The following is a 26849-nucleotide window of genomic DNA, read 5'->3' as shown; positions in this document are numbered from 1 at the left end:
TCCAAAGTAGAATTTGAGGTGGTCAGTATTTCTTGGGGAAAAAATACCAGGTATATGTCATACTTAGCAGATGAGGTGTGATAAAATGTTGAAAGAAAACAAGAATAGTACAAAATGACATTTTAATATGTGAACATGAACATGGGAACAGCATTAACAGGTTAAGAATTTTGATATGATACTACAATCGTGATTCTAATCATGCGTAACTTGCAAGACCCTTGTGAAGCACTACCAAGGCACACCACAGGCGGTTCCATCTCTGCTCAATGGAAGCAGTCTTCAGCACATACTCCAATACAAACACAGGGTCAGAAAGAAAGAGATGGTAAAAAATAACTTAGGCAAACACAAATAAAGCCAACCCACTGCATGGATGATGCATGTTTTTATGATCTTAATTACACTTAAGCATTAAAAAAAAAAGCCATTGATCTCATAGTTCACAATATCCAAATCTTCAAACCTGCTGGATGAAGTCCACAGTGCAGTCCAGACAACCTCACCTGCCATGCTCTCCCATGCAGTTACCTGCAAATCAAAAACCCATGTTAGGATTTTTAGTCTGAATAGGTCTGTCAGTTGTAAAATGTGTTATAATTCTGAAGGAGTTGGAGGTTCAAAAGGGTATGTGCTATCAAAATTTCATCACGTATGCCTATAAGCAACTGATCTTATCATCATCAGGCACACAGAATCTTTTGAAAAGTAAATGATTCACGAGCTCATTCCTTTTATTTTGATGCCAAGTAAGCAGCCCAGCCTGTGACTACACTTAAAAGCAAAGTTGCCTGACTGACCTGGACCATTAGTAAACATTGCCTTGGTTGGTGATATCACTGGGAAGCTTTAAGACGATCTTCTGCATCCCACAGTCCTGCACACCAGGACACTCCATCTCTGTGAATGTTTAACATCACAAAGCCATTGACTTATTCTGGTCTGGAGAACAGTGCCAAACCCCCAGGGTTAGGGACTTTGAAGATGTGAGCCATCACAGAGAATTGCATCATGCCACAGTCTTAAAGGAAGATGGTGTCTCCTTTAGTCCACAGCTGGGCTTCAAGACCACACCTTGCCTGACTGCCCAGGTGAGGTCCCTACTTGCCACACCCTGAGATTCCCGAATCTTGTTCTGATGAATCTAAGCCCTGTGATTAAAGAGGTGGGTGACTTCTCAAAGACAAGCTGTTCATTAAAATGTCTTTCTTTCAAGACTTATCTTGTGTCTAGACATTTCAGTGAAGACTTGCATGTCAAGCTAAAAGACTCCAGGGGTACATTAATTGGAAGGTGTTTATTTCATTCACTGCTCATACCTTCTGCCTTGGTAGGTGGTCAGTTCTTCTTGAAGAATGGATGCTCTCTTTTGCAGAAAGTTGACCTAGAAAGACATCTTGTGTGAGATGCATATGTCAATACTGCACACACAGTATGTTAGAATTTTACTTAAATAATTCCCTGGAAAAAACTCAGAGAGAGTGAATATTAATAATGCATTTTCCTACATCTGGTCATATCCTGTCCCTACCAAAAATCCATCAAAGGCCACAGAACCAACTACAAACTATCCCAGGGCCATCTTGATCTGGTGCCATTCTACCTTTGTGGCTCCCTCTCTCCTCATCACCTTCCCACCACGGCCACCTTACACCAGGTTGGTCACTCTGTGACCCTTTGGTTAGGGCCATTTCTTATTTTGGAACACTTGACTAAAAGTCTCCTACTTGTCTTCCACGGCTGGTTCAAACCTCAGCCCTCCCACTGTTCCCCAACTGCTCCCACCACCTAACCCTGCCCCAAGCCAGCGGCCCCTCCTCTGCATCCCAGGCTCTCTGCCTTCTCACACCGCCTGGTGGTTATGTTTTCATGTCTGTCTTTTCTGGAGAGGGGTGACTCTGTCTATCTCTGAGTCCCCAGTTTCTTTGACAGGGCTGGGCATGTAGCTGCTATGCACTAGCTGTTTAATGAGCGAACAAGTGAGTGAAGAGAAAATTACGGCTTTCTGGAAACCTCAAATCCATCCTGGGGATTCCCTGAGGTTAGAGACAGGGTTTTGGAGTGGAAAGAGCCGAGCTTTGCCTGGAGTGGGGCCAACTTGAGTTCCATCCCTGGCTTGGTCTCCAAGGCTCTAGGAAGGTTACTCAGCTCTTGCTGTGTCATCTGTGAAATGGGGTTCATGACGGCTGCTTCCCAGGGGGAGAAGTGTGGTGAGCTATGCCTCAGAGTAAAGGCCCAGAATAGACCTCACAGTAGGTACCACCATGGAGTGGAGGGCTGGGTGTTAGAAGACCGTTGTTGTCCAGCATGACTTCTTCAATGAGGTCTTTATAGTACAGCTGACTTCTTTGAAGTATAAATGTCTATGGATCAGCGACACCTATTTATCAGGCATCGATTAAAAACACCTTATCCAACCACATAAAAAACAGTTTAGGGACAGCTTATACTATGATTCAATGTAATCAAGAGTCAGCGGCATTTGATCTACTCAGAATTGTTTACTCTTGCTTCTTTGGTCTGAGCTGAAACCATGGCAACGGCTGGTTCTGAGGCATAGTTATGCAAGAGTACAGCTGGCCGAACCGAAAACGGGCTTGAAAGAGAGAAAGCACAGGCTGCCCCAGTGGGTGCACCAGAGTGGTCCCCGGACTGGCTGATTTGTAGTAGCACCCTGCTCTTCATTTTAGCCAATTGCTCAAGTGACCCCCAGGACAACTGATCATTTTGACAGATGCAGGGATCACACTGCTCTAACTTTCCTCCCCCACCCTGCACTGCCATCGACTGGAATTCCAACAATTCTCAAAAACACAGGCACCTGTGCTTTCAAATGAAATCTGCTCGCTCTGCGGCTTGCGACTCCTACGCACAGCTGCCAACTCCGAGGCCCTCATGCAGCTGGCAGCTCTCTCTGGGTCAACATCCAGTTCCAGGAGGCTGAAGTGGCTTTTCTTACAGTACAATGGTATAAACGATAACAGAAGCCATGCAGGTGGGCACTGGATCTCCCCCCCCCCCCTGTGCCTCCAAAGTAAGAATCTCCTCTGAGGGCATCAGGCCCTCATAGCTGACCCCTCCGTGAAGCTGATGGGCAAACCACACCTCTGAGTGCCTTTCACAGAAAGAAAAGCTGCGTGCCCCGCGTGCTTTGCTCTCTTCCATCATTTGTTTTCGTATGCAGAGGCAAGCATGGCAGAACCTATTAGCAGCTTCCAAAGGCAGCAGGGGACAGCAGGAAGAGGACTGAGGGAAAGTACCCTTCGCTTCAGCCTTCTTCGTGAGGGAAAGATGAAAGAATCAGCTACAATTTGCTTTCGGCTGGCATGATGGCTCAAGACAGGGGAGGCTGAGGCAGGACTGTCAGGAGTTGGAGGCCAGCCTGCATTTCCTGACAAGTTCTAGGCCAGTCTGACCCAAGCAACATCACAATCTCCCTGCACCACCCCCGTCACTGTGTAGCCCTGGGTGGCCAGAAATTTGCTATATAAACCAAGCTGGCCTTGAACTCACAGAGATCCACCTGCCTCTGCCTTCCAAGTGTTGGGATTAAAGGCGTGCGCATCACCATGTTGGCTTCACATAGTCATTTTACATATTATAAACACCCCATATTAGTATTATCAAATGACACTGGTTATTTTATTATTTAACTAGCACCTACTATGTACCAGGTACAGTTCTTAGCACTGAGTGTAGAAACCCTTCCCTAATGGAACCATTACAGGAATTCATATATCTTTAGTTTCCCAGTGTGTTGGAAATAAGACTATGCAGATTCCTCAGGTAGGAGTTAAAAACTGATAGGTAGTCAGGTGTGATGGCATATGCCTTTAATCCCAGCATTCAGAAGGCAGAGGCAGGCAGATCTCTGTGAGTTCAAGGCCAGCCTGGTCTAGTGAATTCCAGGACAGCCAGAGCTATGTAGAGACATTTTCTAAAACAACAACAACAACAACAACAACAAACAACAAAACACCCCCAAACAAACGAACAAACACCCCAAAACACACACATACACAAATTTTCATAGGTTGACAATGCATAAACGCTCAATACATGATGGCACACACCTTTAATCCCAGTACTGAGGAAGCAGAGACAGTTTGAGGTCAGCCTGGTCTATAGAGTGAGTTCCAGGACAGCCAGGGCTACAGGGTAAAAGCCTATCTCAAACTCCCCCATCACCAAAAACAAAACTCCCGAAGACAACACTTAATACAGAAGTCTGTTGGGTAATTTTTTGTTTGTTTTGAGAAAGGATTTTGCTATGTAATTCAGACTGGCCCTGATTTTGTGATCCTCCTGCCTCAGTTTCCCAAGTGTTCACCTCTCACCTTACATTTTAGGAATCATACACTTTAATAAGAAACATCGCCGGGCGGTGGTGGCGCACGCCTTTAATCCCAGCACTCGGGAGGCAGAGCCAGGCGAATCTCTGTGAGTTCGAGGCCAGCCTGGGCTACCAAGTGAGTTCCAGGAAAGGCACAAAGCTACACAGAGAAACCCTGTCTCCAAAAAAAAAAAAAAAAAAAAAAAAAAAAAAGAAAGGCAGAGGCAGGTGGATCTCTGTGAGTTTGAGGCCAGCCTGGTCTACAGAGCTAGTCTAAAGATACAGAGAAACCCTGTCTCAAAAAACCAAAAAAAAAAAAAAAAAAAAAAAAAAATCAAACCTAATTGTTTGAATATCTTAACATTATTTTGCCTTGGACTTAAAATATATACCTTTGAAAACAATATAAAACATACCAGAAAAAAATTCTTCTAAATTAATGATGCTTTTGTTCCCCCCATACTTTAGCATAAGCAAGGAAACAGCAATGCATTGCGGAATGGCATTTTGGACCCCGAACTAAGAAGAAAGGGTGAAATTGCACTGGACTGTGAATGACTCAAAGCTGCCATGACTGACCCAGTTTCAGGGGAGTAACCCAGTCCACGCTGATGATGGGTCAGTGTGGGGCTCACAGTGATTCTGGAGCGAGGCAGAATCAGGCTATTTGCAAGCTTCTCTTCAGAATGCATGCCCCACCTACACCACACCTACGTCTTAGAGTATTCCCCAGCTCTAGGAGTTACCTGTGACTTCAGGGAGGAAATGGTGTCCTCAAGTTCTTGTCTTAGAGATGCAGGCATTAACCCTTTGAATTTTGTTTCATATTCTTGTCGTATGTATGTTATCTAAAATGAAAAAAAAAATCTTTTATACCCCAGAAATGCCTGCTTTGGATTTAAGAGATCTTAGAAAAACATCTTAATCCACAAGCAGTTTTCTATATTTATTGTCAGAAAGCATACAATAAATGACATAAAAGTGAAGAGTTATATACACTGATAAGTTACTCAGCCTGCGTACATGATTCTGGCACAGATGGTCCCTGGAACAACTTCCTGTTCACAGGGGCTGGAGAGGTTACTCAGCTTGCTGCTCTTGCTCTGAACCAGGATTCAGTTCCCAGCACTGACGTGACAATTCACAACTGCCTATAACTCTAGTTACAGTGGATCTGATGCCCTCTTCTGACTTCCACAAATACCAGGGAGACAAATAGCATGGAGGCAAAACACTCACATATAAATACAAGTAAATAAATCCTAAACAAAGAAAATCCCTGTTAACACAACTTTCAGCATTGTATTAATATTAAGTAAATTTCATTCTTTTGTCCCTGCTTACAGGGTTGGCCACTATGTCAACTCCAAGGCCTTTTCTGCACCAGGATGCAGATTACGACAGGGACCGACTATGGTTAGGGACAACTCATAGCATGCCTTTGGTTTGACTGACACTTACAGACTACTGGAGTGCTTGGTAGGATTCAGGTGGCAATGAGGACACTAATTCTGGGGGATCTGCACAGCTGTGTCTAACATGGGTGGACAGGTGGTGTGCACGCTCACTGGACACTTTGGTGGCGATATTGGTCTCTGAGATCTAAAGTGTAAGTGAAGGTAGTGGAAGCGAAATCTTTGGACAATTTTCATGCATGTCACATGAATGTGCTTGTACAAATAGCAGTGGCTTTCTACAGCTATGTTCCTTGTAATGTAAGATGCAACAGAATTACTTTAAAGATTGACTATATGCATTACGTGCGAGTCAACTGAATTGCAATATATTACATACACAAGTCATCAAACAACTGCAAACGGAAACGGGAAATGTATACAACAACTGAACTTAGGTGGGCAGGGCAGGCCTGTAGATTGCTGGGATTAATTTAAAATCACCACCTTGTAAATCCTAATTCTTCTTCCACTAAACTGAACTGAGTCGAAGAAATGTGTTATAGTGATTAATTTCATTACTTACTTAAAACCCATGCCAACTGTGCTAGAGCATGAGATCCCCTGGAACTGGAGTTACAGGTGGCTGTGAGCTGCCATGTGGGTGCTGGGAACTACATGGAGGGCTTCTGTAAGAGCAGCCAGTGCTCTAACCACTGAGCAACCTCTAGAGGACCACATTTGGTTCTCAATCATCCTCTTACTTTCCCATTGCTTAAAAATTTTAACATACTAAAGATTTAACCACAGGACAAAAATCTATATAAATGCACTGCACTTCTTTTTTTTTTTTCCTTTTTCTTTTTTTCTGGAGCTGAGGACCGATCCCAGGGCCTTGCGCTTGCTAGGCAAGCTCTCTACCACTGAGCTAAATCCCCAACCGCATTGCACTTCTTAATCTAAAACAAGAGATTTATAAATTCCCCCCAAAACACACATTTTCAAGCCCACTCAGTGAAGTACGGATCTATCTATGTATCAGTAAGTATGTATCACAGGCAAAAGGACCCTTGCTGCTGCTGCTCTACCCTGTATGATTATTTTTCTTTCTTTTTCCTTTAAAAAAAGATTTTATTAATTTCTGTGTCTGAATGTTTGCCTGCATGTGTGTCTGTGCCCCATGTGCACGCAGAGCCTAAGGAGACCAGAAGAGGGCATCAGATCCTCTGGAACCAGAGTTACAGATTGCTTCTGAGCCAATACGTGGGTGCTGGGAACCTCCGGAAGAGCAGCCAAGTGCTCTGAACCACTGAATCATCTCCCCCACCTACAGTCCCCCATATCTTTCTTGAGGAAAATAAAGCATCCTAACATCTTGGGGAAGTCTTGCCAAGCAAAGGGATGATGAAGGCTGACTAAGGCTGGTTTGAGTAAGGGATATACGGGAGCCATGACTCCCTCTCTTGCACAGTAGGAATTGAGGCAAAGTTGTCTGATGTAGAACAGAATCTGTTTCCTGTTGACACTCCCTTAGCTGTTTAATTGAATATTGGTCACAAAGGACAAAGTAAACTAAGCTAATGCCACCATTATGTAGTCTAATCCTTTGAACCTGCTCTCTGATAATTGGGTACGGCAAGAAAGCACCCCGGAGAGGTGCTCCTGGTTCAGCCAGCCACCACTGGACCATCAGGGTAATGCCCTTGAAAGAATAAGCACTATTGGCCACTAACTGTCTGGGAGGAAGCTGCTATTCATCCAGCTTGTCATCACTGGACTTGCCCAGAGAGTGCAGGTAGGCAGTGCCTTCTGGATCCTTTTCCTGGCAGTGTAGTGGCCTTTTCACTACCTTTTCACACTCCTATCTTGCACACTGCCCTTCCATCTGTTCTGTGTCTTCTTCCATTTGTTTGCAACGCAGCGCTTCTCTAGTACGCCTAAGCTGTGGACGAGACATACCTCCGTCTCTGACCCAGGAAGTGTGTTCTCGTTCATTTCTGTTGCTGTGATAAAACCTCTGATCTCACAAACCAACAAACAACACAATAATCCCCCACCCCCAAATCTAACAACTTAGGGTAGAAAGGGTTTATCTTCGCTCACAGTTCCAGAGTCTAGTCCACTGAAGGAAGTGAGGGGGCAGGAACTTCAGAAACAAACAGCCAAGTACAGCACATCCACAGTCAAGGGCAGAGAGAAAGAGGGCACGCGTGTTCTCTTGTTTGTTTGTGCTCAGCTCACTTTCTCCACTCTCATGCATTCAAGAACTCATGTTTAGGGAATGGTGCCACCCACAGTGGGCTGATTCTTTCCACATCGTTTAACTTTAGACAGGCCCCCACAGACACGTCCACAGGCCAACTGATCTAAGCAATCCTTCACTGAGAGTCTGTTCTCAGGTGATTCTAAGTTGTGTCAAGTTTAGAATTAAAGCTAAACACCACAATGAATTTGATGTGAAATAAGGAGGGGAGATAACCTCCACCCATAGACCAACCATGAGACATTAACGGCGACTATACCACTCTCCTTTGAAAAGCCTCCTGACATTTCTTTCAGTGTTCATTATGGGATAAACTAGCCTTACAGCAGATCAAGAAGCAAGAGAAGGTAGAACTAATCTAATCAAAGGGCTTGGTGGACATACACTTCTTTGCTGAAAGAGTAAAATTGGCACATGTAACTTTACTGTAAAATATTAGCATTTAATTATATAGTGTGGGTTAGTGGAATGGCTGTGTGTAAAGGGTAAAGGTGTTTGCCACCAAGTCTGATGGCCTGAGTCGGTCCACATGGCCTCATACAGCAGAGAGAACAGACTTCTGGCAAATTGTCCTCCAGTCTCCACATGTGTGCTGTGGTGTGCACTGCCCCACACCATAAATAAAAATTTAAAAAAGATTAAAATCATCAGTATACAGTATCCTATTATACCAGCGAGTAAATTTACTAAACATCAAAGCATTTGAAGGCTGTTTTGGCTTAAGAACTCTGGAAGGGAATTTCCAGGGCTGCCAGGCTCATGTCCATCTCACCCTCCACACCCACCACTCTCCAAAAGCACCATGTATAATAGTCTGTTCTTCTGCATTCCTCAGCCACATCTCATCTAATAAGAGTCTAGCTTCCCTCGGTCCATTGTGATTACTCACCTTTCAACTTTCCTGCATCTGATTTCCCCTATCAAAGTCCCATTGGGGAACCCAGAGCATCATAACAATGGCATTTAGTAAGCAAGAACGCTCCCTGGGAAGCCGAGCAGAAGTGAGGTGTATATAACATGGCTAACACCTGACCCCACTGCAACAGCCTAGTCCTCCTACAAAGGCATGACACCAGCAAGATTCATTTTTATATAAAGGACTGTGAAGACAGAGACTATCTCCAACTAGAGTTTACTATTACACTGAATCTCAGCAGAGGAGAAAGCGGGGAGACAGGAATTCCATTGACAGCATCTTTAACCTCTGCCACCACTGGTACCATTTTAGTCTGGAATGTATTCATCGGTCACTGCAGTATTTGGGTTTGTTTTTCAAACAGAGTCAAAATTCAGATCCTCTCTGTTACCAGAAGGCCTTGTGCCTGTGGCCCCATCTGCCTCGCTTGCATTCTTTTAGTTTGTCAAGTGCCCTGTGCTCTTCCCCAACACAGGACCATTATTATGTCTTGTCCTTCCTTCTTTTTTCGTAAACTAATTTTTATTTTCTATCTTCGATTTTTAATTTTTAAAGAAGTTATCTAGTGTGTGTATGTGCTTGCATGCAGGTGCCACGGCACCGGCGTGGAGTTCAGAGGACCACCCTCAGGCATTCTTTCTCCACCCCTGGTGAGGCGGTCTACATTGTGTTTGCTGCTGTGCTGTGTACCCCAGGCTAGCTAGCTGGTCTGTGAGCTGCTCTGTCTTCCATCTCAAAGCAGGAGTGCTGTGATTACAGATGTGCATCACTTCCATAGACTTTTTGTTTTTAAAACGTGAGTACAGGGGGTTGAACGCTGATCACCAGGCTTGTGCTGCTAATACTTTTACCCACTGAGCCATGTCTGCAGCTCTAGACTTTCTTACCTGGTGGGATTTTGCCACTGCATCCATCTCTGGATTCTGAGGCTTCCTGTTCTAGGCTAATGACAGGGAAGCTTGTCGTGGGGGCTGGAAATCCAAGGTTAGAGGCTACATGGCCCAGTGCCTGATGAGGGTTCCCCTGGTGAACCGAGCATACCTTTCCTTGCCGTGTGCACACAGACAGTGAGCTTGGTTTCTTCCTCTTCTTATAACGTAGGCCCTCACCCTGACTTAATTAGCTCCCAAAGGTCCCATCTACAAATTCACTGGGACCTGAGGGTCACCACATGAGTTGGGGTGTATGTGTAAGCAGGCATTCAGTTCATACAGACAGACTGTCTCAGGTCTTTGCCTACAACTTGGGAAGGATGTCAGCTTAAAACTCAGTCTCTGGATCTCTACCAACTAGAAACATAGGGGAGGTTAAGGGAGATTAAGTGATGATTCTGGTCACTGTGGACTGTTTGCTTAGAACATGGCCTTCTAATGCTTGGCTTATCGGAAGTCTGTAAAACAAATGGAGTATGACAGGTGCATGGATCACAGTGAGTAGAAAGAAGAGAGGAGAGGAGGAGGAGAGTTGGGCTCATGGTATATGCTGTTCTTTTAAAGAGTGGGAGCACGGATGAGCACTGTGGGGGCACGGGTGAGTGCTGTGGGGGGTGGGGCCATGGGTGAGCGCTGTGGGGGGTGGGGTCATGGGTGAGCGCTGTGGGGGGTGGGGGCATGGGTGAGTGCTGTGGGGGGTGGGGGCATGGGTGAGCGCTGTGGGGGGTGGGGCATGGGTGAGAGCTGTGGGGGGTGGGGCATGGGTGAGCACTGTGGGGGCACGGGTGAGTGCTGTGGGGTGTGGGGGCATGGGTGGGAGCTGTAGGGGCATGGGTGGGAGCTGTGGGGGCATGGGTAGGAGCTGTGGGGGGTAGGCTTCTCTAGCATTTTGAAGGGCAGGTTAGAGGACATGGTAGGCGCAGGACACAGGAAGGGAGGTTAGCTAGCTGCTATTGGGGATAATATAAACAGAAATGCAGAGGGCTTTTGCCTTTGCATAGCAAAAAAGTTTCTGCATTGGCACTTTAGAGGAGTGAGAACTTAGAACTTACATGCCTGACTTTCTGGTTTGAAGAATAAAAATGAAAGGAACAGTGGTAAAAGATGATGCAAAAAAAAAATCTGCAGTGCAGCTGAGAAAATGCACTGCCTTCTAAGAAATGTCATCATTATCTGGGGTTAAGGTGTTCTGTGTTGCCACAGCAACTGCCAAGGAAGATCCATTTTAGGAAGGGTGCTCTTTCTGCAGCACAGCTTGTATAGTTTGAATCTCAAATATAAAGTGAAAATGTAAAGTAGCCATAATTTTCTTAACAACCTTTAAATATTCATTCATTCCTCTTTCTTCAGTCGGGCTCCTATTGGCTCTTTGTTGAAAGGGTATCTCCCAGCCTAAGAGTGCAGCTTGCTGGAAGTCCTCCTGTGCCTGTGCAGATGGACCAGTTTCCAGCAGGAGGGAAGGAATGGTTCCTGGGTGGACCAGGCAAGTGGGTGGCGGGACAGCTGTGCAGTTGCTAACGTCCATTGTTTACAAGGTGGCATGGTCGGGTCTGGGGAAATGGGACTTTCTCAGTGTTCTGGTCCTGTGGAGAGAAGGACGGCTTCAAAGTAACAAACTCATTCAGACCAGTGCTTTGATTACTGTTCGATGCTCAAGTCCAGCTTTGGGGATCAAATGATTCCCTGACATGAAACAGAAAGGAGAGGTCTGCTGAGACTACTTAGAATGCGACACACTTAGGAAGAATGGGAAAGCGGCAAGATACTCAAAGAGAAAATGACTAGTAACTGCTCAAGTCAGCTCGGGAGCCAAAGACTCAAATACATAACAAACACGGTGGCTGTAATGGGAAATATAACACATGAATACTAAAATTTGGGGCATTTGCATAGAATCTGTACACTTTGCTTCTTGATGGAGACAGGAAGGCTTAGTGGCATCCCTGATACATGGGTGTGGCATCACTGATACAGATGTTTTCAGCATCTCCCCTGATGGATGCTATGCATACTGTATCACCCTACACTTACTCATCAGTCCTCTGGTAACTGGAACACATCTTTCCCCCTCCCTGTCCCACCCAAGGTTGGAGTGGTGAAGAGTGTGATAGGACCTAAGTCAATCATGATGTCACCAATGACTGATTAAGGCCGGGGCACATGATCCAAGTCCAGGCACCCGAACTCATGAGCATCATAAGACACCGGCTCTCTGATCTCATCCACTGGACTTTTCCCCAGGGGACGTCATTAATGTTACTGCTGTCTTGCTGTAGTGGAGTGAAAACAGACAGACAGAAAGGCCACTCCAGGGGAAGAAGAGCTGAGAACCAGAGAGAGAAACTGGGCCCTTAATAGACTATTCCCAAAGTTAGCCTTTTCTGAGATTTCCTAGCTTTTGTCAGCTGTGATCATAACAGTCTGGATCAAAACAATGCAGAACAAGCAAACTATTAACTTGCATTCACGTGTGTTGCATCCATTAGACCAAAGGTCCGTGTATCTCAGGCTGTAAGTTCTCCAGTGTGGTAGTGCATGCCTGTAACTGCAGCCTGGAGAGACTGAGACAGGATCACCAAGACTTCAAGGTCAGCCTGGCCTATATAGAGAAACCTTTCTTAATAAATACATACAAATTGAAACTCAAACACACCCCTCCAAAATGAAACCAAAACAAGACTTTAGTGTGTAGACCAAGCTGGCCACCTGCCAGTTTTGTAAATAAAGTTTTACAGGAACACAGGCTATTTCTGAGTGACCATGGCAAAATTTAATAGTCATGGCAGGGCCCCTATGGCTCCTAAGCCCTAAAATATTTGCAGCTTGGCTTTTTATCCAAAGTTCACTACTCCCTGAACTGTATGAACTGTCAGTGACACAGGGTAGAGGCTGTGTTAATTTTGCTGATGGCTGAAGCCCCAAGGCTTAGCATGGTGCCTGGCATATGGTGGAAACTCAATAAATATTTGCTGCTCAATGAATCCAAACCTCAGTTCCCACAACTGCTGGTGTTAAGTCGGTCTTTATCTTAAAATGACAGGATCCTCAGAAAGTCTAGAGTAAATTAATCACAAAAGCTTTCCCTAAATACAAAGAGCAGATTCTTTTATCATGGAATTGCAGTTCTTAATCAGCACAGTGGCTATTAATAAGTAGGCCAGCTTCAAAGCTGAGAAAGTTGGAGGCAAACACCCAGGCCTGCAGAGCTGCTGAGATCAAAAGGGATCTTGGAGATTCACGGGAAGGCGGGAGTCAGTTTCATCCACACTGCTTCTGTCCACAGGGCCTTGCCTTTACTACTTCCAGACTTTCTACATCGCGTGATAGGAAATGACCCAGGCCTCTTTCTTCTGGAACAAACTGCCAGATCTTTTCTGCCTAGAATCCTCACCTTCTGTTCTCATTTCCCATGCTTTCTCTTCCTAATAATATCACTCCTGATGAATGTTTCTCCTTTGCTAGGTCGACACATACTGTGTTTCCCTCCAAGAAAGGCTGGCTTGGTCTTAAAGGCCCAGACTCTTCAGGGCGGTTCTATCTGCAGAGGGAAGGAGAAAGGCTGGCACATGGAGTCTGGGAGGTAGACACTGAAGGCCTGTATACCCGGAGAGTCCAGTCTATGTGAGCTGGAGGGCAGTGATCTCTGTTTTATAAGGTATAGCTCAGAAAGGCCTTGGGGACAATACACTTGGAAGAAGGAACAGGGTGATGGTTACTTCTGTTTTCAGGGTCTGAACTTCTTAGAGTGCTAGTCCTATTTGGTGGAGACTGGACTCCTGGAAAGGCAGCTTCTATACCTAAGCCCCAAAGCAACCGAGGACAGGGAGGGAGGTGCCTCAAGTTCATAGCTGGCTTTTAGTAAAGGACCCCCAAGACTTGTGGACTGAGGCAGGTGTTCAGTGTGGCTGAGGGCGGGGGTGGGGGGTGGAATCCCACTGGTTCCAAGACACTGAAGTAGGGCCGGAGCACTTGACATACAGTAAATGTGCAAGAAGGTCAATGGCTGGACAAAATTATGATTGAATACATATGTGGGACCTTGAAATTGTGATGGGCAGCAAAGGTCATGCCTTTTTTCATGCAGGAAAAAGCTCAGAACGTGAAGGAAAATTCCCATTCACAGATATCTGATACATGCCAGATACTGTGTTAAGCACCTGACATATACTTTTTCACATATTGTAAAAACAAAACAAAACAAAACAAAACCCAAAAAACACTTTTAAATCTTTACATAAAATCTGAAAGATAAGATGTTATCATAAACAATAAGGAAATAGCTCACAGTGAGCAACTAACTACGAGAAGCAGGAAGGAAATTGGACATCTAACCCCACACTGTCCCTCCTACAACTGGGAAGGGGAAGAGAAGAGAGGATGCAGCTAGAAATATGGTGAAGACATCTCCCAAGAGGGCTAACCTAGGGTTCCAGGGGTAGCTGCTACAGTGACATAAGAAGGTGAGGAGCCTGAGATGTCACCTCTGAGGTCCCAGACTAGAAGGTGACAGCTGGCTTGAAGAACAGTAACAAGAGGAGAGTGAAAGGGGAGTTCACACCTCAGTGTTGCCTAGATAGCACCTACTATGGGGACAGGGGGACAGGTAGATGGAGCTGGCCTGGAGGTAGGTGGAAGAAATGATCGATTTGAGGTTTTCTGCCTTCTTGAGATGTGCCAGAGAGATGTTCATGAGGATGTATTTGAGTGGAGGTCCTGGGGAAAGCCAGAGGTTAAACCTAATAATTACAGGAGGGAGCTGAAGCTCTGAGAATGGACAAGCTCTCTGAATGGGGAAGGACAGCACGGACTCCACAGACTCCACAGAGAGTGAAGAGGAAGTGGGATCCAAGAGAGGTCAGGAATGGGTTTCTATGTCTAGAGTGAGGCGCACGGCTTGGGGTCTCATAGAAGACAGGAGTAGGCAGGTGGTTAATGCAACAGAAAGATCAAAGAGAAGCAGCAAACAAAACAAAACAAAAACTGAAAACAGAACAATTCCCCCCAAACCAACCAACCAACCAACCAACCAACCAACCAACCAACCAACCAACCAATCAACCAACCAAAAACCCAGGTGACAGTCTATCACATGCCGTGAATGTCATCACCACAGAAGACGCAGAGTGCCCGAGGGGCATATTGCTGACAAGAAAGCTTGGTGAGCATTGATGCTAGAAATAAAGGGAGTCTAAGATGGGATCAGCCTTGATAAATACAGTATTTCCTGTTTTGAAGCAAAACTTACAAGAAAAGGTCCACCTCTAAATGCTAGTCAACTCTCCTTCAAAATATCTGATTTAGTCAGAGATCTCTGACCTGGTTTGAAGGCATTTTTCAAAAGAGGCAAACTATGACTGCTCTTTCTTTTCTGCATATTTAAACTCTTGACAGTTCTAAATAAGTTAAACCTCTCCCTCAAAGTACCAATTATCTCCTTATGTTTGAGAAGGCATGTCTTGCCAGATATGGTATCCTATACAAAACACAAAACAGGAATACAAAGGCAGCCATTGTCTCACTGATGCACTAGGACTTACTTAGGCAGCTCCAATTAACACTAATGAGGATTTTGTGCACGAATCCCCTTACCTCCTGACTAAATGGAATGGAGACCCCACAACCTCACAGCAGAAAACTTCAAAATACCATTGTAAACACTCACTGACTAAATGCATGGGCTATTCACCTTTGCACAACGGAGGGAAGAGGATTTTCCTTCAATTAAAAGTTTGGGAGCACAACGTTTTTAAAAGGCTTCATTCAGGATTCTTGAAACAGGCATGACCACGGACTCCTAAGAGGGGTAATGAAACCCCCAAGAGGTGATACTTACTTTGGGCACTGAAGAGTAAGTACACTTTCCAGGTGGATAAGGGCTCAGGTGACCCTGCTGGTGGAGGGAAGGGCAGGAAGTATGGAGGAACAGTGCACGCATCCTCAGGAACTCTACTTGCTTGGGGGTGGACGGAGGTTGGAGGGGGCAGGTGGGAATGATGTAGTTAGGACTTTGAAGCTCCTGCCCAGGCCTTTGGCCTTGTTCTGAGAAAATGGAGGAACTCATGATTTCTGATTGGGGATGGACATATGCGGATCTTCATTATAGGGACAAAAATCTTATCTTTCTTTTTCTCCTTCAACTGACTTGTCTGATGTAGATCTGGTCACCTTGTCCTTCACACTCAAGTGAAAACACTACAATGCTTTCTTCTATCTCCAGATTACAGGTGACTTCCTTGTACACCTCAGCTAGGATCTGTTGTCATGACCTGAACTTACCTTTCCAGCCTCATGTTCAAGCAATGATGTTTCCTACGCAAGTTGCACTACTTTCTCGAGCCTTTCCACATACTATTCTGTGTCCTCTGTGCCTTTCCTACCTCTCAAATAGCTGGAGAACTCTCCATGTTCATGTACTGTATCCCCTGCTCTGACGCCTTGGTGTTCGGAGCATCTCAAAGCTATCACTGTTATAATGAAGATGATGGGCATATATTGTTTTCTAAGTCCTAGGCACCATACTGCATCTTCATGGAGACATTACACTTCATGGAATCTTCCTGAAAACCCTCAAAGATACACTGACAGCTACTTACTAAGTAAGAAACAGGCTTAGAGAAGTTACTGTTTCATCCAAAGTCAAACAGACAGTACCTGAGCTGGGAATAACTAGGTCTTCTCTCCCCTACAGCCCCTGCTTTTACTTCATTGTCACATAATATTGTAATGATTGATTTGCATACTCCTTTCTTCTACTAGAAATGTGAGTTCCCTAAGGGGAAGTTCTCTGTTTAACTGGAGATCAATGGTATTTAAGAAGTAAATAAGATTAAATCATTATTTCTTTGAAGTTTGAAAGAATTATATGGACTGTTTTTGCCAGCACAGAGGCATTTTTACCTTCTATAGGCTGGAGTGCACGTGAAGCAGAACATCCCCCAGCATCTGGCCCCTTGAACCACCTGCTCCAGGTGAGGTGGAATCTTCTTTAAGAGAGGATGATGTTTATATTTTCTCAAATTAGATCAACTGGTAATGAACACTAACTTGGCTTAATCGACTTAGATTGGAAATATGACTTACAGTACAAACAGCTACTAGGAACTTTTTTTATTTTTTATTTTTGGGTTTTAGAGACAGGGTTTCTTTGCATAGCCCTGGCTGTCCCAGAACTCACTCTGTAGACCAGACTGGCCTCGAACTCACAGAGAACTGAATGCCTCTGCCTCCTGAATGCTGGACCACCACAGCCCTGCTAGGAACTTACTTTTAAAAAGGTAAATGTGAGCTGGGAGTGGTGGTTCATACCTGTAATCCAAGTATTAGAAAACTGGGTCAGGGTGAATATTAGTTTGAGGTCATCCGGGCTACATAGTGAGTTCTAGGCTAGCCTGTGCTACAGAGTGGAAACTGCCTCAAGAAGCCAAAAATGAACATCAAATATAATGGCAAATATATTACTTTTGATTTAGACAAAAGCAGCAGTGGAGCCTTGAGAAACTCCCAGGGAGAGGGACACTCTCAGCGTTACACCAAGTGACAGGCTTCCCAGCTAATCTCTTTTTCATGATCATTTCTACTAGTGCGCTTGGTCTTTCAGGAATGTCTCTGTGCATTCTTTATAAAACTGTTGCCCAGATCAAAAACACATCAAACTAACAAAGGTCAAATAAAGAGCAGGCGCATTTTGTTCTTTCAGTTGAAGACATTTCTTTAATATTAAAATATAGTGAAATCTAGAAACACATTTTAATGATGTCTGAGTTTGTGTTCCAGAGTAGGCAAAGCAAAAAGCTCTGGAGCGTCAGTGGAGCCGGGGTCGTTGGAACCTCACTGGGACCGCTTTTTTTCTTGACTTCGATGGCACAAAACATTCACTATTTAAAACTAGAGGAAGAAAAAGTTCTAAATACTGTCACTCTCCATGTTCATCAGCCTGTGTGGCTGGAGTGTGGGAATTGGTGACTCTGGACCCCACAGTGATTTCATTCTTTATCTTGCACATGTATTTCAAACCAACATTGGCAGCAGAAACTCTTAAGATGTGGGAGGAGAGGGGAGCATTTTATCTGGAATTATGGTAACTTTCCCCTACCTCAGCTTTGAGAAAAACTGTTTGTTTTTTTTTTTCTCTCCTTCTTTCTTTTGACGAGCTGAATCAATTTTGTTTCCTCCTAGCCTGAGGAAGAATTTTAAAACTAAGACAGGTAAGCTGAAGCCTCTGTACCAAAAGTGGCTCATGTGATGTTTGTCATGTCCAGTGATCTTGGAAATATGAACTGTTGTACTCTGAACTTAGTTTAATCTGTACTTTAAATACCCCTGAAGGCAAAGTAAATGTTTGAAGGAATGGTAACTTTTCAGGATTGTCTGAGGTTTCTTATTTAGTCTACACATGGCAAGGAGCTTGAGTTAGTTTGGGGATGACACATGGTAGCTGTAAGAAGAGAGGGAGGGAATGAGGCAGCTAGAGCAGCTAGATCAGGATCAGGTGGGAAATACAACAGGGTAGACCGCACTGGCTGGTGTCAGGCATGGAGGCCTGTGAACACGTCTCTGGGCTTTGGGGAATATGTTCTTCTTCTTAGTCTAAAGTAGTCCAGTCCAGTGTGATGGGAGAGACTGGTGAGTGGTCTGTTGAGAAATAGCTAGGATGGTAGAGTTGGAAAGAGGAGGCCCTACCCTATGGCCCTGGAAATGAACACTGCATTTCATAACAGTGTGCCCCTCTTCATCTCCTTGATCAATGCTGAACAACTGGGTTGAGAACTAGACTGGACTATGCATAGAAAACAAAGGGAAAATTAGATCTCATCTTCAAGGAATCCACAAACATTACACATCCAGGTCTGGGGAAACAATAAGTAGAATAGAAATTTGGGTGAAGAAAATGGTCTTTGGATCAAGAGCTGCTTGGAAAGTCTGCAGGAAGTGATGACTCTTGAGGTGTGCTCCCAAAAGTGAGTAGCATTTGGATGGCAAAAGAGAATTCTGGGTGAAGGAACAGGCATGAACTAAGGTGCAGTGAGCAAAGCTGGCACAGGACCCAGAGCTCTCTCCGCTCAGGGCCTGCCCAGGGATGCCAGAGGTCCTCATATCGGCGCAGGATGAAAAGAACCTTGAAGATCTGGCCAACAGCTCAGATGAACGAGTTGGAGCCATTGGTTTAGAGCAGAGGAGCGGCGGGATGCCAGTTGGAACACAAAGGGTTTAGGGATCACAGACAGCAGAGGAGAGAAGGGAAAGATGAACAGAACTAAGGGGACATTTTGGTAAAGTACAGAACTAGATGGTAAAATAGTTAGATGGTATGAGTGGTGTTGAGGGCAGAGGCCAAGGCAATGTTGAAGCTTCTAGAAGGGCTTCCCTCAAGCCTCTCACACTGGCAAGAGTCAAAGACCTGGCTGAACCATCTCCATACCTACAGCACGTTGGTTTTCATCTATGCTAGTCTGGTGTTTTGTTGCTGTGATAAAACACTACCAAACCAACCTGTGGGGAGGAAATGGTTTATTTCCTCTTACATATCCAGGGAACAGGGAAGTCAGGGCAGGAACTCAAAAGCAGGAGCAGAGGCAGGAACCATGGATAAACAATACTTTTTGGCTTGCTCAGCCTGCTTTCTTATACAATCCAGGACCATCTGCCCAGAAGTGATACCACTGACAGTGGGCCAGGCCCATCAGTGGTTAATCAAGAAAATGTTCCAGAGACCTGCCTACAGGCCACCCGATGGAGGCATTTTCTAAATTGAGGTTCCTCTTCCAGATGACTGCAGCTTGTGTCAAGTTGACAAAAGGCTAAGCAGCACACCATCCATTCATCCATCCATCCATCCATCCACCCATCCCTCCCTCCATCCATCCATCTATTTTTTTTTTTTTTGGCTGTAATAAAATGCCACAAACTGAGGCAGATTAAACATAAAACTGCTTCTATAGTTCTAGAGACTGCAAGTCCCAAGTCAGGACACCAGTGAGGGGGCAGGGGTCTGACTTGCCAGTGATGTCTTCTTCCTGGGTCCTCACTAGTCAGAGACAGCAAGAGTCCTCTTATGTCTCCTCTTCTAAAGGCTCAAATCTCATCGTGAAGGCCCCACTCTCATGACCCAGTTTCCTCCCAAAGGCCCCATTTCCAAATGTTATATTGGAGATTCAGGATTCAACATATACAAGAGAGTTTTTGTTTTATTTTGTTTCTTTTTTTGGTGGGGTGGGGACACAAAAATGTCCAGTCCACACTATTACCTTAATTTTAATGACTTCCATGTACAGCCTATAGATTATTTCCAGCTCTCTCATCTTCTCTTCCAAGTCCAGCCATACCAAGCTACTGAGATGATGTAGATAGGATGGGGACATTAACAGCCTCCATCCTGCTGCTGGGGAGCACTGGACTCTCATGATTGTAGACTGGGTATGTGGTGGTCTCAGGACTCACATGCTCCCATGCTACCTTAGTGCAGTTCCCATGATGGGACTTTTGCGTCCCCTCTTACTACCCAGGTCTTGTGAGGGTCAGAGCGCAGGTCCAGGGAACTATGAGCCTAGCATGTCTGTAGGAGCTTTTGTGGAGGGGAACTTCCTCTCTTCTGCTGATATGAACCTGGGAAAACAGGGCCAGGAACTGGGAATAGTCATCTTGCAGCCTTCAGAGAGACAACTCATAGAGAAAGAAAGAAAAGAGAAAAGGCAATAAAGCTAAGAAATAAGACAAACCGGCTCTTAGTCACAGGACTTGAATGACTGCTTCAGGCTTCCATTGAAGCCCAGTTACATGAGTCACAATTTTCTCCTTATTGTTTAAACCAATTTGAATTTCAAGCAGTTATTTCTAATAAACTGACTGGGGCTCAGGTTCCTTGCCAAGAGCCTAGACTTTGTACCTTATGATCTGACCCAACCAACCCTTCAGGAAGGTACTGAGAACCTCTAATGGCTAGATCTCCACACCCACATCCACATCTTCAGCTGCCCTGCCTCTTGTGCTCGTCTCTGCCACTCAAGGCCTCTCAGGGTTTGGAACTAACGAGCTAGGTTTCCTCCTATGGACTCTTGCTGCCTTCATCTAGGCTCTATACACTATAGTGTTCTGTGCTGGGTCTTCTGGTCCGATTCCAACTCTGGGTATTCCCTGGCATCTGCTTGCTGTAGAAATTAAAGTAATTAAAAAAAAAAAAAAGTAGCACACACTGTTTCAATAGGCTCAACAGAAAAGTCCAGATACTTAAGCTCAATGGCTCTTCTCTACTGCAGGGCCATGCTACTGCCTCTGGTTTAAGTGTACGCAGACACCTAGGTGTCTGGCAAGCTAACACCACTGGTTACAGATCTGCTAATGACCGGGACCTCTCAGGGCCCAGTCATTTCTACATTTGGTGAAGCTTTTGGAAGCACCCAGGGAACACCACAGAAAATACGTTGATGCAAAGATGAGGGGTTTAGCTGTTTGCTGTGTGTCTTAACCAGTGCAAGCCATCAAAGCATTAATTGTGGGAATAAGGTATAAATCAATAAAATTAGCAAATGGAAGTGATTAAAGGGCAGAGCCACTTTAAAGCAAGAGTTGCTCAATCTCCCGAAAAAAAAAAAAAAAACCAAACTGCTTTGCAGAAAAAATTCTAATAGTTTGCTTTTGTTTTTCCTAAAAAGCACTAATAAATGATGGGAATGTCAATTTATAATTAAAGAGAGGCACACTGCACTTTGAGCTTTTGTAACTGAGGCAACATTCTTCTTAAATCATGGTAGTCCGGCAAGGCACACACAAGGTACTCTGGCTTCTCTGAATGTTCCCCCCCTTTATTTCAGATTTTATATGAATGAAACATGATGACTAATTCTTCTCTTTGGACCCTTCAGGATATCATTTAAACACTGGCATCTGGTCTAAGGGAAATGTAATGCTAAGTCAGAGGAGGATTTGAAAAATAGTTTACATCTGGTTTTCTACTACCCATCCCAGGAAAGCTGTAGTGGGGATGGGGAAAGAACACGTTGCTGGCCCTGGGCTCCATGCCGGTGGGGCTGGTTCCTTTGGTGTAATGCACACCATGGCTCCCCCTTTCATAAGGGGAAGGATTAATGCCACCTTCTTTGTAGCAATGTCGTGACCTCTATAATGCTTCTTAAATTGAGGACAATGATGGACCCACCAAGCCTGAACACGTGATTTAAATTGGACCTGACAGTACTTAAAGCCAGAAGTCCAGAAGGCTAATGGGTGAACAAGCTTGGGAAAATGTCCAGGGGACCAAAGAGAAGTCCCAGGAATTACTGAGAGCAATGGCAATGGGCGATGAATGGGGTGAAGGGATAAAATGGCACTTTCTTTTTTTTTTTTTTTTTTTTTTAAAGATTTATTTATTTATTATGTATACAACATGAATGACTACAGGCCAGAAGAGGGCACCAGATCTTGTTACAGATGGTTGTGAGCCACCATGTGGTTGCTGGGAATTGAACTCAGGACCTCTGGAAGGGCAGTCAGTGCTCTTAACCTCTGAGCCATCTCTCCAGCCCCAAAATGGCACTTTCTGAGTTGGTGTCTGTTACAGGGATGGACACTGCTATACATTCTTTATGTGTCCTAGAAGGACAATCTCATATTCCTTTTACTTGTACATCTATAATTTATTTTATCAAGGCTATGGGCTTTAAACACATTCCTCTCACAAATGCACACACATGTATGTTTATTGAGAGGAATACGTTTATCTCAGAGGCTAAAAAGTAGCAGTGACATCTTAGGTGGTCAACAATTTTACAAGCATATTTAAAATTTTTCACATTTAGTTAGCTAAAAATGGAGACGGGATTAAGATCCGAGTATAAGATTTGTATACACAGAATAAATTTCAACTTCCAGAACCCAGAGAAGAACAAAATACCCAGAGATGTGGTTTCACACAGGAGCCTGGCAATTCAGCTGGTGATGCAACAGCAAAGCTACTTTGCCCTCCAGAGTGGGCAGCCTGGGGTCCTCCCATGGGCATTCTGAGGGATGCACCCCATTCAAACAAACCAACACCAGTGAAAGTGCCACCTTTTGCCCTTTATTTTGTGTGTAGTTTGTCAACAAGTCATACCCTGGAAACACCTATGCCTTGCTCTTCAGCTAAGTCCCAGGGTACTTTCAGTATGCTCATCTGAACAATACACATGGTAAGCGAGCCTTCAGAGCTAAGCCAGGGACTTTCTACCCATCCAGGAGACCTTATTACCACAATGACTTGGACTTGAGCACTTCTCTTTTTACAATTTAATATCCTCCACCTGGGAAATCTCTGTAGTCCTAACCTTTTATATAATTCGTAACCACAAGCACAGAGTAAGGCAGAAAAAACCTCTAAAGCTCCCTGGCTCCCTGTAGATTTTTGGAATCAACATTCCTGGGATTACCTAATCTGAGAGAGTAGAGGCCCCTTTGGCAATACAGGCCCATTTCCCCACCTGCCCTGGGTGGAACTGAGGAGTGTGCTTTCCTCTGTATCTGGAAAAATATGGAGGGCTTTTATTCTCTCAGCTTATCACTACCAAGTCCCTGTAAGAGTCTGTGCCAGCCTTTCAGACAAAGACAGGTTTGGGCAGGTTCTTTCAGCCAACTGTCAACTGATGCTCTTCTTGGGCCCTGATGGCTTAGCCTTATAGGATCTGGACCTCTTCTCTAACCTGTTCTAATGCTCAAGATTCTTACGTTTTTCCACCCATTTTCTCCTAGCAAACTCTTCAGAGAAGATCTGATGTTTAACCATTTCAAAGGGTAAACTGTGAGAGAAAGTCCATTTGAAAAGTTAAAATTCTGGTCTCTGATATGAATAGTATGTCCTATACTTCCAGTTTTCAGCAGAGGTCAAGGCAAACATTTTGGGAGAAAGGCAGATGGCCCATCTGTCTTCCTTCAAATCATAGGATGAAGGAAAGACTAACTTTATTACTGTTGCTTACACTACTGACTAGTTTCCTTTCCTTTAAAAGAGGTGTCGTGATACCGAGCCACTACACACAGGCCTACCTAGAAACCGAGATTTTGTGGAAAGGAATTAAACTGAAATCTAAAGTAGCAGACTGAGTACTAGTGACACTGGTGTCAGTGGAAGCCTTGGGAGGGGAAAGAGGTCATTCTGATAGGGAATAGGGATATGCCAATCATCACAGTGAATGAGAGCTGAGGCTAAGGGGATGACACGATTTAAACCATGTTAAATTGTCCAAGGGGAGAGATGACATCACCAAGGCAGAGAGGATGAACAGCTGGAAGAAGTGGGGAACAGAGACCAGAGGGGTAGTCAAGGATCGCAGTAATAAAGAATGGGCAAGAGGGTGTCCGTGTCAAGAGCACAAAGCAAGCTGGCCTCAGAAGAGTCTCTTCATGTCACTATGATACCCTTCAGGAGAAGACTTTTCCACTTATCTTCCAGATCAGGTTAATGGTGTCTGGTACATAGTAGGTATTCAGTAAATGTTTGTAAGGGGTTTCTCCCTCCAGTGAGGTACATGGCCTTTGAGGGTTACTGATGCTTAAAAGAGGATCCAAAACCTTCTGCATTCTGCCCATTTCAAAATGCATTTTCATCCAACTCTAGCAGTGGCAGGGCTGTCATGGAAGTGCTTTCTAACAGGCAGGATCACAACTCACCACTGTGGCTTGCTACTTTGTTTTGTAATGGTTGCAATTTTTAAAATTCCTCATAACTGAAATTCCCCAGAGGTTTTCTATTTGTGGCAGGATCTTATACATGACCATAAATTGTTTTATCGCCATGTGTCACCTGTTTAAAAACTGAATTCCAGAAAGTGCCAAGTTCATAACACTTGATGTGTTCTTCAAGCTTCAACTTAACCTCACCTTCTCTCCCTAATCCAGACTTTCCTAAATGTCACCGCTGTGAGGAAGTGGTAATAATTGATCACCACAGGACTGGGTTGTATCTTAGCATTAAGAGTGGTTGAAGCATGCTAGAGTGCCTGGGTTTGCTCTCTAGTACCAAAAAGAAGGGAAAAAAAAGACAAAAACATTTGACCAATATAATTCTTATATTTATCACAGTCAATTTCCAGCAAGCTTCATTAAAAGGTCAGTTCAGATCTTAAAAATTTGAGCTACTTTAAATACTAATGAAAATTCAGTAGATCCTACTTCATTATAAATCTGGTTGTTGGCTAAGTCTGGTTACTCAGGGAATAAAGATCCCTGTGCTCACTAGCAGAGAAGGTGAGTGCCCACTTCATGGGAAGCTGTGTGCTGCTGTGAGGCTATGGGGACAGAGATTATATTCAATACAGTTGCTTGGGGGGATTAACTCACAGTGGCATCCTCAAAAGAAATAAAGTTCTGTTATAAAGAAGTAAACAAAGAGTCCGTGTATGATAAATGGAATATATAAAGAAATCCCTACCAATTCTAAAGGGAAATGCTTCCCTAGACTCTGCTGGGTTGTCTGGCTGAGGAGAAGGTGAGGGAAACAGTATGCAGCTGGTTGGAAGGGGAACACTGGACCTAAGTGGCCAAAGGGCAAACAGGAGTCATGGGCTAGGAATCTGAAGGTCAGCCCACAGGTGGCACACACACAATGTGCTGGCGAGTTTCATGTTAACTTGACACACGCTGGAGTCATTGTGGAAGAGGGAACCTCAACTGAGAAAATGCTCCCAACTAGGTTGGCTTATGGTTAAGGCTTCTCCTGGGCTGGTGGTCCTGGGTGCTATAAGAAAGCAGGCTGAGTAAGTCAGGTGAGCAAGCCAGTAAGAAATATTCCTCCATGGCCTCTGCTTCAGTTCCTGCCTCCACTTCTTGACTCGAATTCCTGGGCTGATTTCTCTCAATGATGAACAACTACAAGCTATAAGGTGAAACAAACCCTTTTCTCCCCAAGTTTGTTTTGGACATTTGTTTAATCACAGCAACAGAAACCCGTAGGAAGACAAACAAGAAAATCTTGAGGCTATAGTCCAACAGTTCCAGAAGGGAAGATGGGCAGGGATAGGATTATGCAGTGAGGGAGGATACTTCTTGACACTTAAGTAGGGAGAATCTTACACTTTGGAGATATAATTTTGCCCAGTGTCTGTGAGACTCCATGATAGGCATAAGAAGGGACTAAAAAGTCATGATGTAAAAGGATAACTCAAGGAAATGATGTTTCTGTCTTGTATATGCCATGCCTTTCTGTGTCTTTATCTAGTTGGCAGGAGCTCCCTGCACCACTGGGAGATTATCTGTTCATTTCTTACATGGCTGAAGTTGACTATGAGGCCAACATATTTATGATACACATGTAGACCCAATATGTGTGTATTTATTCTTTCTATAATATATTCTCTGCCCCCAGAGAAGTCTAGGTAGAAATGAGAAAATATGCTTACAAATATTTATAACAAAGATGATGTTTTTAAATTCCCAAATGGAGCTATTCGAAACCCCTAGGAAGGGGGCTCAGTGGTTACGAGCACTGGCTGCTCTTCCTGAGGACTAGGGTTCATTTCCCAGCACTCTCATGGTGGCTCACATCTGGCTATAACTCCAATTCTAGGAGATCCATTGCCCTCTTTTGATCCCCAAGGGCACTGCACACATGTAGTACATAGACATACATGCAGACAAAAACACTTGTATACACACAAATAGAAATAAAATATTAATTTTTATTATTTTATTTTATGTGTATGGATGCTATACCTGCATGTATATCTATGCACCATGTATGTGTAATATTGTGTGTTGGATTCTGTGGAACTGTAGTAATAGATGGTTGTGAGCCACCATGTAGCTGCTGGGAATTTTATGTGGGTCCTCAGGAAGAGCAGCAAGTACTCTTAACCACTGAGCCATCTCTCCAGCCCTAGTAAATAAAATCTTTAAAAAAAAGATAAACCCTTGGGAAGGGAACTATTCCAATGAAATATAAACTTGATGCCACACTGTGGGCCTAGGCTATGCAACAATACAAACTGGGATGGAAAATGCAAAGAAAGACAAAAGCCTTATCTCTATTTAGGAATAATGTAACTGTTTA

General features: G+C 44.3%; 1 protein-coding gene across 1 annotated transcript in view; it reads right to left on the bottom strand.

Moving 5' to 3' along the window:
• Nucleotides 1–373: 373 nt before the first annotated feature.
• Cep112 (centrosomal protein 112) overlaps nucleotides 374–26849 on the bottom strand; it is a 423208-nt gene continuing 396732 nt past the window's right edge. Inside the window, exons 24-26 of the mRNA XM_059272022.1 lie at nucleotides 5080–5181; nucleotides 1320–1384; nucleotides 374–531 (exon numbers count right to left, since the gene is read on the bottom strand). Coding sequence (XP_059128005.1) covers nucleotides 528–531; nucleotides 1320–1384; nucleotides 5080–5181 — 171 coding nt within the window. The 3' untranslated portion in view covers nucleotides 374–527. The remainder of the gene's footprint in view (nucleotides 532–1319; nucleotides 1385–5079; nucleotides 5182–26849) is intronic.

This window comes from Peromyscus eremicus, chromosome 8a (genome assembly GCF_949786415.1).
Source record: "Peromyscus eremicus chromosome 8a, PerEre_H2_v1, whole genome shotgun sequence".
Taxonomy (NCBI): Eukaryota; Metazoa; Chordata; class Mammalia; order Rodentia; family Cricetidae; genus Peromyscus; species Peromyscus eremicus.
Note: the sequence above shows the minus strand (reverse complement) of the source record. Positions and strands in the feature narration are given on the sequence as shown.